Source organism: Neltuma alba, unplaced genomic scaffold (assembly GCF_004799145.2).
Source record: "Neltuma alba isolate B1F8T4 unplaced genomic scaffold, ASM479914v2 tig00013372_pilon, whole genome shotgun sequence".
Classification (NCBI taxonomy): Eukaryota; Viridiplantae; Streptophyta; class Magnoliopsida; order Fabales; family Fabaceae; genus Neltuma; species Neltuma alba.
Window position 1 is genome coordinate 25,296 of NW_021637635.1, and position 17,854 is coordinate 43,149.

The 17,854-nt window shown below is 36.2% G+C and overlaps 3 protein-coding genes across 6 annotated transcripts; 2 read left to right on the plus strand and 1 right to left on the minus strand.

The window, feature by feature from the left end:
• The first annotated feature begins 2,610 nt into the window (after positions 1 to 2,610).
• On the plus strand, positions 2,611 to 8,685 carry LOC114736806 (SNF1-related protein kinase catalytic subunit alpha KIN10). Of its 4 annotated transcripts, none has more exons than XM_028924681.1 (11): positions 2,611 to 2,713; positions 4,165 to 4,362; positions 4,650 to 4,834; positions 4,913 to 5,095; positions 5,221 to 5,352; positions 5,885 to 6,070; positions 6,321 to 6,410; positions 6,479 to 6,562; positions 6,878 to 7,018; positions 7,358 to 7,588; positions 8,101 to 8,685. In XM_028924681.1, exons 2-11 carry the CDS (start codon positions 4,173 to 4,175, stop codon positions 8,212 to 8,214), a joined length of 1,536 nt encoding a protein of 511 aa, XP_028780514.1. In that variant the 5' UTR covers positions 2,611 to 2,713; positions 4,165 to 4,172; the 3' UTR covers positions 8,215 to 8,685. The 4 variants fall into 4 exon arrangements, with proteins under 4 accessions (XP_028780514.1, XP_028780511.1, XP_028780512.1 ...); XM_028924678.1 differs by lacking the exon at positions 2,611 to 2,713 and adding an exon at positions 2,720 to 2,892; XM_028924679.1 differs by lacking the exon at positions 2,611 to 2,713 and adding an exon at positions 2,720 to 2,889.
• Positions 8,686 to 9,781: 1,096 nt separating this feature from the next.
• LOC114736809 (ethylene-responsive transcription factor ERN2-like) lies at positions 9,782 to 10,962 on the minus strand. Its single transcript, XM_028924685.1, has 2 exons — positions 9,951 to 10,962; positions 9,782 to 9,909 (listed from the first exon to the last, which is right to left on the minus strand). The coding sequence occupies exons 1-2, from the start codon at positions 10,960 to 10,962 to the stop codon at positions 9,782 to 9,784; spliced, it is 1,140 nt and encodes a 379-aa protein (XP_028780518.1).
• Positions 10,963 to 13,098: 2,136 nt separating this feature from the next.
• LOC114736812 (vesicle transport v-SNARE 13) lies at positions 13,099 to 16,599 on the plus strand. The gene is made up of 6 exons (XM_028924689.1): positions 13,099 to 13,228; positions 13,490 to 13,605; positions 14,874 to 14,932; positions 15,016 to 15,204; positions 15,765 to 15,935; positions 16,150 to 16,599. Exons 2-6 carry the CDS (start codon positions 13,512 to 13,514, stop codon positions 16,300 to 16,302), a joined length of 666 nt encoding a protein of 221 aa, XP_028780522.1. The 5' UTR covers positions 13,099 to 13,228; positions 13,490 to 13,511; the 3' UTR covers positions 16,303 to 16,599.
• The last annotated feature ends 1,255 nt before the right edge of the window (positions 16,600 to 17,854 follow it).

Genomic DNA, 17,854 nt, shown 5'->3' on the forward strand with positions numbered 1-17,854 from the left:
CTCTTCCCTCAAACCCTACTACTCCCTGTCCGCCTATCTATCCCCTTGCCCAATTATTCAATTTCTTTCAAAATAAAAAACCAATTTATGTTCTACGGCCAAAAATTATATTTAAATTAAAAAAATATTGGCACCCCGTTTTTATAACACAAGTTTAACCATTAATGTATTACCTCCTATCCTAATTATAAGAACTAATTGACTAATTTGAGAAAATTAAAAAAAGAAGTTAAGTTAGTTATTTGTAATAAATATGTATTGTCTTTCTTAAAATATATTTGCTAATAAAGTATATTGGCTAGAATTACCATTATTAGAATGATTACTTTAGAAAAAATACATAAATATGAGAGACAAAATATATTAGGATTTTATATTTAACACCAAAATAAAATTCAAACAAAATCTTATATCAAGAACCGGAGGTAGTATTTTCTTTTCATCTCCGGCTTCCTCCTTCTACTTATCATCTATTTAACTTTGTCTGAAGTTCCGTAAAAAACTTGTCTAAAATCTAAATCCTTAATCTAGGTCTTCAAAGAAATAAAAATATTTTTTAATCATAATGATAATAAACAAGCATATAATTCAATAAGACCATATAATTATTTATACGAAATCATTCATTTATCAATGAATTTATTGCATTTTCATTAGAAATTTGTTTTTATAATTATATAATTTTCCTGGTTAAACATCTCTTGTTCCGAATTAGGCTTTTCTTTTTGCCTTTGATGGTTGCTGGATAGGGGATGGAACCGGGGATGTTTTCTTTGGCAAATACGATTTAATTATCGTACTAAACAAGTCAACTTTTTGATTACTCATGCCGGTATGAATTAAAATAAACTAACATCAAAGTATCGTATGTAACAACCATCCATCTCGCGCTGCCGGGAAAAAAAAGAAAAAAACCCTATCTATCTCGATTTATTCACGCGCTTTTTTTTAAGAAAACTATTTTTTGCCCTCCTAAGGAGAGTTCATAATATGGATTGGTGGTGCAGATACAGCAAGTTCGTGAGTGGAGTGGGCTAGAAGCAGTGCATGCTAAAGTAGCCGCACCTTAATGGGTTGGCATTTTACTAACCCAAATCTGTCATTTTTGGTGTGCTGACGGGCTGGATTTTTTAACTCAACCTATATTATCGAGTCTACTCCCAAGCAAACTTGAGGGTAATAATTAAGGAGTTGTTTGGCAGATGATGGTTAGTGAAGGGGATGAAGGATTGCAAGACAAGAAAGGAGAGGAAAAGAGATGTATTTTAATTTTTAATGATCTCATAAAAATTTGAAAAAATGACAGAAAAATAATTTTTTGAATTTCAAAATTCCCAAATAATCACTTAAATAAGTAAAATTTTAATTTGGGTATAAGTAACTAAATTAGAATTTACAAATTTGCTAAATTGATCATATTACTCTTTATTTTAAAAAAAAAACTAAGCACCTCACATGCTGGAAGCTCTGGTATGGGAGGTGGCTATTGGAGCTCAGGTGAGCCACCATCACCAAAGTTTCAGCAGTTAGCTGATCACTGGTCGCCAGAGCTCTAGCAGCTGGCAAATACTGAAGTTGTGAAAATCCCCAAAAGAATAGTTCCAGGTTGCCAGAGCTCCAGTTACTGATCATCAACTTGTGGCCCACCTATACTCTATGCGGCTGTCACGGTTACCAAAACTCTAATGACTGGTCAGTCGATGAAAGTGTTAGTTTTTTTCCCCCCAAAAAAATAAAAGGTAGCGTGGTTATTACACTAAATTTGCAAGCTCTAGTTTAGTTACCTGCCTGTTATTTTTTGAAATTCAGAGGATGTTTGAATAAATACTAAATTATGGTTTTAAAAGTAATTTTATAATATACGAAGTAAATATATAGATGAATTTATTTCGATTCGAAAAAAATATTTTTGAAAAGTATTTTTACTGTTTACAAACACCCCCTCAATAATTATTCTTCTGTCATTTTTGCTAAAAAATTTTGGCAACATGCTCCGCCTCCCGCATTTTTTGGCTATTTTTCTATTGGATAAAAATTCAATATCTAATACTCAAAGGTTAACCAATTACAGAAGCTTCGAACGTGTTCATCCCTCTTCTTCTTCACTGCTGCTTGCTATTTTATCTTCCTACAGATTTTGCTATTAAACCTAGACGGCCAAACTTATCGAAACAGATTTAAAAAATTACTAAAAAATAATAATCCACGGGATGAGAACGGTGGAGTCAGAGGCGCTGGCTGGAGCGGGGGTTCTCTGGATGACGATGACGGTGAGCATGTAGGCCAGCAGAGACGCAATCGGGGCGATGCGAGGAGTAATGCCTATTTTTTAGTTGCTAAGAACATCCTTCCACTTGAATGGTGAGTGACTAATTTCTTAAGATACTTAGGCGCCATGAACTCCTCCTAAACAGTGCCAAACACATCGTTACAATACATATTTACTTCTGAGCAAATGGGGAATATTAAAACATGGGCGTGGGTATTTTAGTCATTGTGTGCCAAATTATTTCTCCCCACCCCAAAAACCTCCAACCAAACATACCTTTAGTATTACTCCGTAGTCCGTACGCTAGCGCTTGCCCGCTCGCGCTTGTCGAAGATGTAAATAATCTCTCAGCCTTCTGGAAACCCTAAAACGCGTCGTTTTAGTTTTTTTTGGCCTTTTTTTCTTCCTCGGAGCATCTTAGCTTAGCAGCCCTGCGCTCATCGCGTAAGTATCGAAGGAGAACACGATGGTCTATTATTATTCGTCATGATCCTCAATTCCCGATGACTAGTTACTGCAGAGGGACATCAATCTCAGGGTCGTAACAGGATAGTTGCTTCGAGTTCGAGTCTTCGTCCGAAATCCTAAAAGTTTTCTTCTCTCCGTCTACGGATTAATCGGCGGTAACATTTTGGGGTTCTTGGATCGATTTTGAAAATGCATTCTTGTTGTCGTTGAATTGAACCTTTACTGCTATCCTTTTTTCCTGCATTGTTCAATACACAATTAAGCGTTCCAATTGGAGCATTGTGTTCTAGTTTTGGGTGATCCGGATTCAGCTTCACGGTGATAGGGAAGGGCTCCGGTAGAAAATATGGTCAAACGATTTCTCTTCATTAGTTAAAGATACCATTCAAACCAAGAACATTTATGTTACTTCCTCTAATATGATTTTGTTCTCCATTAATTGCTTTTAGACTCTTCGCACTTGTGTTTCCGAACTTGTAAATGACTTGGCATCATTTTGGAGCTTGGTCTTATTTAAGCCTCAGAATTCTCTCGAGAAATCTCAGTAACTCGATTGTAGTCATGATGTGTGAAATACTTTTCTATTCCAATAAATTTAACTGAATTTCATTTAATTGTCAAGTCGGATATAGAAATAAGCATAGTCAGTCTGTGTCAAGTGGTAGCTGAGAACATTTGACATTGGTAGTTCTTGCTCATGGTTCTAATTGGTTTTAGTGAGAAAAGAAAATAATAAAACGTTGTTACAGTTGGGTGATCAGTATCTTCCTGAGGAAAATTATATGTAACTTTATCTACTACCTATACATCTAGTGTTATTTTCAAGCCCTTCAGGAAAGGGACCTTATAAGTTTGAGATCTGTCAATATGTGCAATATCGATGAAAAGGAAAGAAAGAATGCTATTTTGCTGCTACATTGCTTACTCTTTTATTGCTAAGCATGAATTTGGGAGAAAACCTAAACATTGTTGAGTCTCATCTTACATCACAATATTTGTTATGAACTAAACTGGCTTGAATTGAAAATCACAATCTTATTATCTTTAATTACAACTTAGGTTGTCCTTTATTTTTTTTATAAAAAAATTATCCTTTTTATGAAAACATCTTTTCCAAAATGCATTGTATATCATTCTTAATGATGTTCCCATTGTATGGTGGTTAATATTAATAGCTTTAGAGACTTCCGTATCTGAGACACTTAATTGCCTCGGCACCTAGTTTAGTTGCAGCGTTGACACCTAGTTTAGTTGCACTAGTATTGTGTGAAAAGCTTGAAGACGCTTGCTGCATCTTGTGACCATTTTTGTTGCAATACAATATGGGATGCTGCTTTCTGATAAGGGAAGATTGGCTATATTATGTTTGTATATACACTTTTATGCATACAATTTTCATGACGTTTCTTCTGAAATAATGTATCCAGATCTGAAAATGGATGGATCAACTGGTCGTGGTGGTACTGGTGGGGACATGTTTCTATCAAATTATAAATTGGGGAAAACACTTGGTATTGGATCCTTTGGGAAGGTGAAAATTGCAGAGCATGTTTTGACAGGTCACAAAGTTGCCATTAAGATCCTCAACAAACGTAAGATAAAGAACATGGAAATGGAAGAAAAAGGTTTGTGGCCTGCTTTCAAGTTTTCTTGAAATCTTTATATCAATTTGAGGATTTGGTTTCAAGTTTATAATTTACGTTGGAAGGTTCTGGTTTATAGGTTGAAAAATTTAAGGTATTTTCTAAGATCTGATTCCATTATTCTTCTTATGGTATGGAGGTTGGGGAGAAATACAACTGATTTTTTTTTTAAAGTATTTGTTAGCTTTCAAATTCTGCATGTTTGCTATTGTTGCTTTCTGTTGATTGAATATTAATTTCCATTTTCCCTCCCTTCAAACTTGTCACAGTCAGAAGAGAAATCAAAATTTTAAGATTGTTCATGCATCCTCACATCATACGACTTTATGAAGTCATAGAAACCCCGGTAGACATATTTGTTGTGATGGAGTATGTAAAATCTGGAGAGCTCTTTGACTACATAGTAGAAAAGGGGAGGCTGCAAGAAGATGAAGCTCGTAATTTTTTTCAGCAGGTAGGATTAAGTGCAAATTTTTGTATTTCAGCAACTTGTGCTTATCATCATTTAAGCTAAATTTCTGTTTGGAAGCAGATAATCTCTGGTGTGGAGTACTGTCACAGGAATATGGTGGCTCACAGAGACTTGAAGCCTGAGAATTTGCTGTTGGACTCCAAATGCAATGTCAAGATAGCAGATTTTGGCCTGAGCAATGTCATGGTTGATGGTCATTTCCTTAAGACAAGTTGTGGAAGCCCAAACTATGCTGCTCCTGAGGTTGGAATTCTTTTGATTGCAAATAAATGGATGCTGTTGTTATTTAGAGAGAATTTTGTGATGCATATTTGGTTTCTTTTGGTGATTCATATTTTGTTGTTGTACTCTGCTTCCCCCCCCCCCAGGTAATCTCTGGAAAACATTATGCTGGGCCTGAAGTAGATGTTTGGAGCTGTGGTGTAATTTTATACGCTCTTCTTTGTGGTACTCTTCCTTTTGATGATGAAAACATTCCAAACCTTTTCAAGAAAATTAAGGTATTGCTGGCCTGTCTTTAATCCTATGTCTTTCAGGTTGGATTCCTTAGAATGTTCCTGTCCTGTCAAATTATTTTCTTCATGGGTTTTGAGCCTGGTATTGTTATTGTGATGAAGAAGAGTTATGTCTTGGTCAGATAAACTTGTATGTTTGAGCTCAATATTCATTGTATCTTTTTAAGCTTCGATTATCATTTTTGGTTCCTTCAGTGATCATTTCTGTAGCAGAATCTAGAAGTAATATGTGTCAGTGTCAGGTTGTTATCGGTAACATCAGTGCAGTGTCTGATATCACTGCCTGGGGAAGTTTATATTAAGTTATTTCACTTTTTGATTGGGAGAGAGGATGACGTGGAGTTCTCTGGTGTTTCCTTTGCCACTTCTCTTCTGAGTGCTTTTATTAGCTTAAAATGTGAGCCTGCACTGTACTGATTTATAAACCCAACATAATGAATGCTATATATTAGTTCTCAAAGATACACTACATACATTTCTTCTTTTGCTTCCCAATGTTGCCTCTTATTTCTTTTAGGGCGGGATATACACTCTTCCTAGTCATCTATCACCTGGTGCTAGAGATCTGATACCGAGGATGCTCGTGGTTGATCCTATGAAAAGGGTGACTATACCTGAGATCCGTCAACACCCATGGTTCCAGGCTCATCTCCCTCGTTATTTGGCAGTGCCACCACCTGATACTTCACAACAAGCCAAAAAGGTTTTATGCTTATTCTCTATGCATTATTTTGTTATGTTTGCATTTTTTTGGCATATAATTTGACAGTTTGTGCTACTTTAATAAATTTGAGGGCAAAGTTACATGATTCTTTCAATTTCCCTCTGCAACTTGTTGTTTGCTATGTATATGTATGCTTGGAACACAAGTTTTGTGGTTGATTTAGTTTTAATTATTGGAAAAGTATGACCTGTGCCAACAACTAATTTTAACCAGTATTACGGTTTTGTAGATTGATGAGGAAATTCTTCAGGAAGTGGTTAATATGGGATTTGATAGGAATCAGTTGGTTGAATCTCTTCGCAACAGGATACAGAATGAGGTATGCACTCTTTATTCTTTTGCTGCATATCTGCCACATTCTTTCTTACTTCGTTCCATGCATTTCAGGGTACTGTAGCATATTATTTGCTACTGGACAATCGATTCCGCGTTTCAAGTGGCTATCTTGGCGCTGAGTTCCAAGAGAGTATGGTGAGTTTGTCCTCGCCTCACCTGTTTTAGGTTTCATTAGTTTATATTTATTATAAAGTGACGTTTATGTAATGAATAAATGGTACAACCCTGTCAGGCTTGTAAGCTGTAGTCCTAGGTGAACTAGACAGCAGTAGCATACCCTGTGTTGGAAATATTGAAGTTTATTTTATTCCCTGGACATTGTACTTTATGAAGTTTATTATTGGTGAACAAAATGTGTTATGTACCTTGGTATATTATATCTCTCTGTATATTTTTAAGACGAAATTTTGTGAAGCTCACTAGCTTTGGTTATTTGATATGACTGATTAGGATACTGGTTATAACTCGTTGCATCCTAGTGAACTTGCTGCTCCAGCTGTTGGGAACCGCTTCCCAGGATATATGGATTATCAAGGAGCTGGATTGAGGCCACAGTTGCCTGTTGAGAGAAAATGGGCCCTTGGGCTTCAGGTACGATGTTTTAATTGTTGTCTGTTTTCATAATGGAGCTGACTTCATTATGAGCATTTTCCCTTAGATGCCACTTTCACTGGCGATGATGTGTAACTATTTTATGAGGAAATTCTTTTTTAATGTCTGTTTTATCCGATTCCATCTCTTTTATGGATGTTTGGGCGATCAATTTTGTTGATTGACTCTGGTGCTTGCTTACTTTGTTTTTCTTACGGGTCATGCGCAAATAAAATAAATTGTTAGTGTCTATATTGTTCCTTGTTGATAGATGGCATCAGAAGCATTAAGCTTTGATGGGCTTTCTTTGTTAAATAATGCCCCATCATCTTGTGGCAGTCTCGGGCCCATCCCCGTGAAATAATGACTGAGGTCCTTAAAGCTCTGCAAGAATTGAATGTGGGTTGGAAGAAGATTGGGCACTATAACATGAAGTGCCGGTGGGTTGCTGGCATCCTGGGTCATCCTGAAGGAATGGTGAACAATCATAATCATTACTTTGGAGATGATTCTGCTGTTATTGAGAATGATGCCGTTTCTAAGTCAAATGTAGTCAAGTTTGAAATGCAGGTAACCTTTCTTGAAAACTCTAGTCTCAATTTGTTGTATTTGGCTAAAGAAGAAATGACAATAGAACAAATTCTTCTAACTCCAACTTTTCCCCGTCATTAGCAGATAAGAATCTGTATATCTAAAATTAACTCTTTAGACTACTACTAGTGTTACAGATTATTTATTATTTCTTAGTGTTTGATATGTTTGCTATAGTTAAAATATCCCTGACATGTTACTTGCCATATATTTGCTATGAGGAATTGCATTAAGTTCCGCCAAGTTTTTGTTGCCAGGTTCTTCAGTGAAAACATGACTAGTTATTTGTCGTGTTTTTATTGGAGAACTTGACAGGAAGCGTCTAAAAACTATATATCCAAGTCTTCTCCTCTAAGTTACTGCATGCATTTTGCATTCTCTGGAGTCTGGACATCATGATGAGAGAATTCTTTATCGCTGTCTGTTAGTAAGTCATTTGGGAATGTGTGGAAAGGTAACATCTACTTAAATTTCTTTCATGGATTTGACAGCTTTACAAAACCCGTGAAGAGAAGTATCTGCTTGATCTTCAAAGGGTCCAGGGCCCACAGTTGCTCTTCTTGGATCTTTGTGCTTCCTTCCTTGCGCAGCTACGTGTCCTCTAGAGAGAAGAGCTTAGGCTGTCAAAGGAGACTTGAGATGTGTTTAATGGAGCTTGTAGATAAGCTTGCATTGTACATAAGTGCAATTTCAGTATTACTCCTTCAATATAACCCGACTTTTTTTTTGTTTTGTTACCGGGGTGACCATTATTGCTGCAAGCTAACCCTAAATATCAGACTTGCTTCCATAATTTTGGTGTTCAACTAGGTTTGCTTTTCCCGCAAGGGAACTGAATTTCTACTATGTGAAAGTGAAAAACCTGGGAATGCTATGGAAGAATTAGCGCTAGTCTTAATTGGTATTATGGCTTATGTTGTTGTTGTTGTTGTAAATACTGTTGATAACTGGCACTGGAAACAGGGCTTTCTGTCCACGCGGCATGTAATAAGCTTGCGGTGTTAGCCTTTTGCCCTTGCATGAAAGTGTTGATAGTGCTATATATTCAATTCACGTTTGCTGGCTAGTTTGAGGCAGAGAACGAATCCAAGGTTGGTACATTATTAGCCCTTTCTCCTGCACGCTCCCCACACGTTCCGTGGAATGAATGCTATGGATGTTAATTCTGTGAACCTGTTTTAAAATTACCCGAGAAATGCTGAGTTGATTTTAGGAAATTTTTTTTTTCCGCCAATCGGTTTTGCCATTCCCTGATATCCATTTTTCCCTTAAAAATCGTTCCTGCACTAAGCTGATGCTACTTTTGCCCTCTGGTGCGATTGCTCAGATCAACTTTGCATGTACGAAGGTTGAGTTACATGTATATATTGGGGTAGAAAGCAAAGAAACTGTGGCCATCTGTAGTACATGTACAAAAATTAATCTTTTTGTTCTTATAGTTTTTATTTTGTTGTAATTTAAGTTCTAAATTTTAGATCATTGTAACTCACCCGGAATTTTGATTCGATGCAAATTAATTTTTATAATTTAACTACTTAAAATATGAGCTTTTATATTTTAAAAAATAAAATTATATATTTTATGAAATTTAAGGACTAAAATTTTAAGATGATTAAAATTGTAAAGATTGAGTGTAATGAGTTAAAAGTTGAGAGACTGAATTTTAATTGAGACAAAACTATAAGGATTAAAAGATTAATTTTTTATGTGTATGTATATATTAATATTTTTTTTAATACACAATAAGAAAGGAAACAGTCATTCTTAGCATGCTTCTCAAGTAGTTTCTTCCTTTCGGAACCGCGGGGAAAAGCTACATAGTATCCCGATCCATTATTCTGTATCATTTCTTTTTCCTATTGCCTCGCAAGAGCCATCTCTTTCTGCGTTGCATTAGTAGACGGAATGGCTGGAAGCACTCAGTTGGGAAAGTGTTGTATGAGTTGGTATTCATTAACAGATGAGTTCGTGATGAGGATAGAATCAGTTATTATGAGAAGAAGAATGATCAGAACTCAATTGAACGGTTGAGTTACTGCTGGTTCTAGGAATAATGAACATAACATAAATTAACCAATGTTGATTGCTGCAAAACCTGACGTTACAATCTCTCACTTAGCATACATTCAAGTTACAGAAACGTATGATATGTTGGAACCGACTATTATTTAGTTAGTTAACGAAACATATGGGAGGAAGATCCAGTGAATTCCAAAGCAACAAGTCACCATCACCACCGGTAGAAGATGAAGAACACTCCTCTGGGTTTTCTTCTTCTTTCCTTTCCACGAGTCCCATGTCTTGTTTGCCCTCCTTATTCTCCTCAAATTCCCCTTGCTGCTACAAGCCATCTGAAGGTCGGCTAAATGATCAGAAACCCCTCTTCCCTTGGAGTTTCCTGATGCAAGCTTCAGCTTCAAGCATTCAGGTATTCCATTGAATGCATAAAGGGAAGCTGAGAACTTCCTCTCATACTTCATCCTCTTCATGGCAGCTCTGAGCATTGAAGGCTCATCACCGTAGCTCTCTGCCTCCACCACAGGATCCTCCATCTCCTCAGCCATCTCAAAAGGTGAATAGTAACATGACGGTGCAACCTTGTCCAGAAACTCAAAATCCTGCACACCCATATGCATCATTTCCTCTTCACTTTCTTCCTCTCTTTTCCCTCCTGAGTTGCAGCCAGCAACATTTCTGACTTCATTTTCCAACCCCATTTCTCTTTCCCTGCATTCATCTGTTTCAGTCAGACATGATTCAAGACTATTGGTAAAGGAATCGACTTGTGTACTGTGATCAGTGAACAGATTAAAGCCATTGTTGCCTGCGATGTAGTCTTCAGGATCGTTGAGGAAATCAGTCAACTGGTCAACTGAAAAATCCGCAGCTTCTGCTTCATTGTACAAATCTGCTTGCTGCTTTTCTTGCTGATCAGAAAGAAGGGAAACAGAGGAAGAGAAATCAGAAGAAGAATAATCAAAGCAAGAGTTGTTCCTTGCTTTGAGCCTTTGAAGGAGGAGCTTCGTGATCTTAGAGGAAAGAACAGGGGTTGAAGAAGAATGAGAGCAAGGCCAGAAATTGGTCCTAGTGTTGGCACCACGAAGGAGACAAGCAGCCTCATCATAAGCTCGAGCTGCTTCCTCAGCAGTATCAAAAGTTCCCAACCAAACTCTAATCTTCTGAATAGTATCCTTAATCTCAGCAACCCATCTTCCTGAAGGCCTTTGTCTGACCCCAACAAAACGCTTCCTGGCCCTTCTGCCCACTCCCAGTGCTTCAGCTTCCTTCACCATCTCATCCCATTTCATGCCTCCGTCTCCCTCTATTTCCACAGCCTTCCTCCTCCTTGCCATTTCACCTCTTCTTTCAGAGTCTAGGCTTGCTTGTTCTATGATATGGTTGGTTGCTTGGATTGGAGTTGAAGGTAGTGTGTGGTTTTATATATATATATATTTGCGTGCGTGGGGTGGGGGGGTGGTGTGAGCAGAAAGATCCTGTCAAATAAGTCTTGAGGCTGAATCGGTCCCATTGGTTGGTTCTATTCATTTGTTTCATTATAATTTCGGCTTCAAGATCCAAGCATTTGGCAGCTTTTGAGGCTTTGTAATTAGTGCGGTCTTATTATTTATTTGTTGATTCTTTTGTTTTGCTTGACCAGGCCAGGACTTGGATTTCGCCTTGGAGTGTCAACCTGAATTGGTCATAGGCATAGCGCAAATATTTTTTTAAATGATTTTTCCGTTTAGAATTTTGATTTCACTCCAACTTATTAAGTTTACAAACCTGATTTAAACAATGTAAGATGGTGTGAAGGAAAAAAATAAATAATCATTTCACACAGACTGAGAAATGCAATTAGTTTTAATTTTAATTTTTTTAAAAAAACAATACTCATTCTTCGATTTTGCTCATGATTTGCTCCTACTCGGCACTATAAGCCTTTAACTAAGGCATAAACCAGATGCTTGACAAAAGATAAATATATACATGAAATAAATTTTTGAATAAGGTTTCGAGCTAAGTAATTATGGGCTGGAAATCTCTCCGATTTAAGGGGAAAATGGCGAAAATAAAGATATCTGCATAATAAGCATTTGTCATAAAAACACGTCTCTCTCCCTCTCTATCTCCCTCTCCTGCGTGCACACACGCACACTTGTATGTGTTTTTTTTTTTTTTGGTTGAGTTAAAAACACATCAAGTTTTAAAAACGGTTAAAAGCGAAGCAATTTAGCTAGGAGACGTGTAAGAAAAAACAATTTAAAAGTCTCTTTCACGGCAAAACTATGTCAATATCGCTATTAATTATATAGTTAACCAGAAATTATCAAATAATAAGTAATTAGTCGTGAGGTTTCCTCTTGTCGTTGCTAATAAAGCTCATGAAAAACGATCACTTCAATGCTTCCCACTTGAGACATACATGATGTCCCTCCATGAAACTGTTTATGTGATTTGTTTTCATCCAAACATACTCTTCTAATCCTTAATGTAAGACTTATTTAATTAATTTGATTATATTTAAAAAGTGAAATAAGTCAGTTAATTATATAAAGCATGATATGTTTTTTCTAAAACACTATAATATTTTTTTATATTCTTTTTATTCTCCTACTTGATTATAGTTGAGATGGTATTAATAAAGGTATTTTAAAAAATTGATAAATATGAAAATAAATCTTACATTTAAGACCAAGATTAACACGATAATTAGATTTTATGTTAAGTACCGGAGGAGTATTTATATCTAGTGTCACTGCCAAACTTTGATTGATTAAAATTATATTATCATATAACCTTTTTTTGAAATTGTATAAACATTATTGATGGAGTTTTCTTTCTCCAACTACACCCTAGACGGTGACGTTTTTGGACCAACTAGAGAAGCTGTTTTTTTCCTTCTGTGAAATATTGAAGATGAGCGTGACATATGCAGAGTGCGGATTAAACTAGAAATGTAATGTTGATGCACACTTGATTTGATTATTTAAGTGCAGTATGCTTATATAGTTTTCACGCAAGAGACAATATTTATTAGACAAATCGATAAAAATTATTTACATTTTTCACTCAATTTACTTTGAGTTTGAAATTAATTTCTGTTAGAATAGAAACGTTAAAATCAAAAATCTTTTTAATAAATACGTTTCTTAAAATTCAAACTTGTATTTTTTTTTTTTATAAGATGAGAATGCTTATTGTCTTAATTAATCAATAACACAGAGATAGCCTCTCACATGATCATTACCATTGACATGGACTCGCTTGGCGGTCAGTTGGGTTGGGTTATAAACTGCAAAGAACAAAAAATCCGTGGAATGGAGAGGTAGGCCGAGGAGGGAAATGAATTTCACGCGCTCTATATAATTTCCCTCCACGTCATCACCACAAGGCCCAAAGCGCAGCGCATAGCCGCATACGTGTGCACCATTTAGCATACGCGCCACGAGCAAGCAGCACATTTATGCTGTGCTTTATCTTCGTCCACTGCTTTCCCCACGCTGCCGTTTTGACCCCTTATACCGTCCCTTAACGAAAAGCGTCACTACCGGTCTCCGTCCTAACTCCCCTCGGTTCTCTGACTTCTCGGTGTCGTCTCCGATTCTGCGACAATCTCAGGTGCGGCCCTTCGGTTTTCTTCTCGCGATCTATTCATTTGTTTGGGTTCTCGCTTGGATTATTGGCTGCCCCAACTGATCAACGCCGAAATTGTACTTTTTATGCTTTGCTCTTAGGCGTCGATCGAATTAGGGTTTAGTTTTTGATTTTGTGGCCGAAGGTTTCGATTTCGTTTCTGTCTTTCTGAAATATTTGAAAGCAATCTCGTCTTTTCTGACGATTGATTACGTTGAACCTACTTGTTGATCTTGAATTGAACAGAGGGTATAGAAGGTCCCGGACGATGAGTAACGTTTTTGAGGGATATGAACGCCAGTACTGCGAGCTCTCGGCTAATCTATCAAAAAAGTGCACTGGAGCTTTTGCTCTCAACGGAGGTAGTTGAAAAATCTTGCCCGATCTTCCCTGTTTTTTCTTTTTTCGTTTTTAGATGAGTCTGGAATGCTGCTGATGCTTCGGGATTCTCCTTGAACCTGCCTCAGTCTTTATTTTGTTTTGGAATTTTCAGTTAATCTCCCGAATTATGTCGCTTATGTTGAAAATGCGTATTATCATTGTTTAATGATTTCCAGATCCTTGATGAAGCAAAACTACTTTTAATTACCAGATGTATTTTGATAATTGCCATTGTCATGGCGAAGACGTAATTTTGAACAAGTGAAAAATTATTGTGCTAAGAATTGCAACCTTTTTGGAGAAAGAAAAAAATAAATGCAGTTTGTAGTTGTCAAACCCAAAACAAACTAAGCATCCATAAAATTTCAGGATGTGTAATTATGATCTCAATATTTTTCTGTTTCTTGTCAGATTCCTTCAATTTTTGCTCTCTAATCTGTACATGCATTGGTTGGACTTTGGATCTATTGTTGTCTAGATCCTGGTAATAGAAGGAGCCTTTGGAAAATTTTCTCCTATTGATACCTTCTGAAGCTTCCCATTCCCACCGGTCATTTCCTTAGAGAGCCAAGGGACAATTGCCTCTGTATCGTTGTCCATGCAAGCACAATTTTTGCTAGGATGAAAAAAATCTCTATCGTTCACTTTAATGATTCTTGAATACACTGATTTGGAGCAGAAACTGCGTTCTGTGGGTTTTAATGTTTGAGGTATTGGGAAGGTTAAAAAGAACACATGTATCTTTTTCCTTCAATTCTATAGAAATTTGTTCATGTTCGATGCCCTTCCCCAATTTTAACGTCTCTGTATATATATAAAAGGAAAAATTTTGGGTGAGTTGGGTCTTGAAGGCTTACTAAGGCTAGGATATGCCTTTGAGCTCAAAGGGCAGTTACAAAGGTACTTATAGATCGTTCATAACAAAGTCCTTGCATAAGCTGTGGGATTTAAGCACACGATCTTGTGAGTTATTAGTCAAATTTTTACGCATTGGACAAACCTTTATTGATATTACAAAAGTGCTCTAATGTACTGGTTATTGAATAAAGTGACCTAAAAATGTGTTACACAGATATTCATTCACTAGAGAATGCAATGGATTGTAAATAATTGAGGATTCCTTTTAAAGTAATGAGCTATGAGAGTGGATTTAGTTGAAAGCTTTTATCAAGAAAAGAGGAATGAAAATTGAAGCCTTAGTTCTATGCTGAGTCATATGTTCCCCTATAATTCATATAACTTTTTGCAGAGCAAAAGAAGCAAAAAGTTTCGGAAATAAAGGCTGGAATTGATGAAGCAGAAGCTTTGGTACTTTCTCCTCCTGTGTGTGGGGAACTTGTCTTTCTTCTGTACTCTGGGGTTCTGACATGACTGAGCTTATTATGTTGTAGATTCGAAAAATGGACCTTGAGGCAAGAAGTTTGCAACCAAACGTCAAGGCTGTGCTTCTTGCTAAGTTGCGGGAGTACAAGTCAGATTTGAATAATCTTAAAAGTGAAGTTAAGAAAATTGTATCTGGTAACTTGAACCCTTCTGCTCGGGATGAGTTGTTGGAATCAGGCATGACAGATGCTTTGACGGTAACGTTCCTAACTGATGTATGACTTAAGATGATTTCATTGTATTGTGAAACTGTTTTGGAGCGGCATTTATATTTTGTCTTTAGAAATGAGTAGTCAATATAACATAAAAAAATGCAGGTATTAACATAAAAAATATTTATATTTATATTTATATTTATAGTGCAGTTCGTTTTGGGCTTCGTGCAAATGCATGGGGGCCCATTGTAGTTTTAATTCCAAAAGTAATGGATTATGTATTGACTCGTTGTAGTTGATGTGGGCTTACCATCTCAAGCAAAATACGCAGCTGCCATTATGTAATATTTCTAGTACTTTAGCCAAGCTTGTATGAGCTGGGGCGTGTTATACGTTGGGTAGGTCAATTATGGTGTACATTGTACAATTACCCTTAAACAACAGCATGAATTCCTTTTGCCATGTTACTAATTCTTATCATGGTAAATGGCAGTTATTCTTTCTGATTCCTAGATGTGGAGAATGACTGGTCTTAATTTTACTAATTATTGCAAAGGCTAACACCACCAAATCTGACTCCAGCATGAATGTGAATGCAATAGGCATCATCTGATCAGAGAGCAAGATTAATGATGTCAACCGAGAGGTTAAACAAGTCTGGTGACAGAATTAAGGACAGCAGAAGAACAATGTTGGAAACAGAAGAGCTCGGTGTTTCAATTCTTCAAGATTTGCATTCACAACGGCAATCTTTGTTGCATGCACATGACACGGTAATCTTTTTATAATCTAGTGTTTGATTCGTTTGTAGATCATCTGTTAACACCTTTTGGGATTTCTATTATCTATTGTTGTGATTTCTGCACGAATCGCTCTGATGTTGCTCATTCAGTTATGCTTGAAATTGGTCTAGAAACATTAAACAGAAATATGTGCTATTTATGAGACACAGCTCTCTTATTCATGGGCGGTATATTTTCTTGGCAGCTTCATGGAGTTGATGATAATATAGGCAAGAGCAAAAGAATTTTGTCTAACATGTCAAGAAGGATGAGCAAGAATAAGTGGATTATTGGCGGCATCATCGCAGTCTTGGTTATAGTTATTGCCTTAATTCTGTACTTTAAACTCCGCAAATAGCCAAGACCAGACGTTTTCTGGTATCGGTTCAAAAATTGCCTAGGTATATGGCTGAGAATTATTTCCAATTCCCCCCCCCCCGGGTTTCCTTTTGTTTAACTCTGGTTTGTGATTGCTCGGACAGATTTCCGCTGGCTAATTTGACTCTGTTTGCTTCTCGAAGTGTATGGCATGTATATGCTGGCTTTGCCAGGTCTGGAATTCTGGTTGTGTATTGATTATCGGCTATTGCATGAATTGTATTATGATATAAAGATTCACGGTGGTTATAACGGGGAGAGGGTTGGTTTTTAATCATCGATCGGACCGAATGTGGCTCTTGCGCCCTTTCTACTGCATTTAGCTTCGCTGCTTGTTCTTCATTCTTGAGTTATGTTTTTGATCAGAAGTCAGAGCCGTCCTCAGCGCGGGTATGGATGGATGTCGAAATATGAAAATGAGACGATAAATTCTTGATATATTATTTATAAACTATCAACAATGTGATTCATGTTGAAGTGAGCTCTGAACTCTGCGCATTAGCCCGCAATTCAATTTTATTATTTAAAGCTTACGCCGGAGGCCCTCTGCTTCATCTTTGGCGTCGCCTTCTATGTGAACATATAAATAACATTTGCTAATAATTTTCTCCCAATGCGCAATCTTGTGTAGCGGTGTCGGGATATTTGAAAAAATGAAAAAAATTCTACTACGTTTTAAAAAAAATACTCCTCCGGTCCTTATTATAAGACCCAATTTGACTTTTTAGTTGGTTTTAATTATAAGATCCCAATCCATTTTGTCTCTTATATTTATGCATTTTTTTCTAAGATAATCCTTCTAATAATGATAGTTTTAGCCAATATATTTAATTAGCAAGGATATTTTAGGAATGACAACACTTATTTATTATAAATAATCAACTTAACTTACTTCTTTAATCTCCTCAAATAAATCAATTGGGTCTTATAATTTGGACCGGAGGAGTAAAAATATTACAATTGCAGGCTTCTTTTCATGTGAGCCGCTCCCTCTGTTCCTGCACACAAGCCAAAAAATAACTATTATTTTGCTCTTCTAAATATAAGATCTTTTTTGTGGTGTAAATCTTTTCATGTGAGCGGCTCCTTCTGTTCCTGTGCACAAGCCAAAAAATAACTACTATTCCTTCTATTCTAAATATAAAACCATTTTTGTAGTGTAATGTAAATTACTACAAAAGGGGTTTTATATTTATGATTGGAGGAGTATCTTTTTCAGTATTAAATATAAAAGCTAGTTGGCAGTTGTAAATATAATATCTTAATTTATTTTATCTTCCAAATTTATAATATGTTTTTAGAAAATATTTCTATTGATTGTAAGATATTTTCACCTATGTGTAGTTTCAATGTATATGATTGAATAAAGGTAATTTAAGAAAATTAACACATATTTGTTATAAATAACTAACTTAACTAATTTTTTTAATCTCTAATTAGTTATCTAACTTTTATATTAAGAATTGGAGCTGATATTTCATTTTATTAAGAAAAATTGTTTTTTAAGGGTGTGCTCGATTCAACCGAAAGAA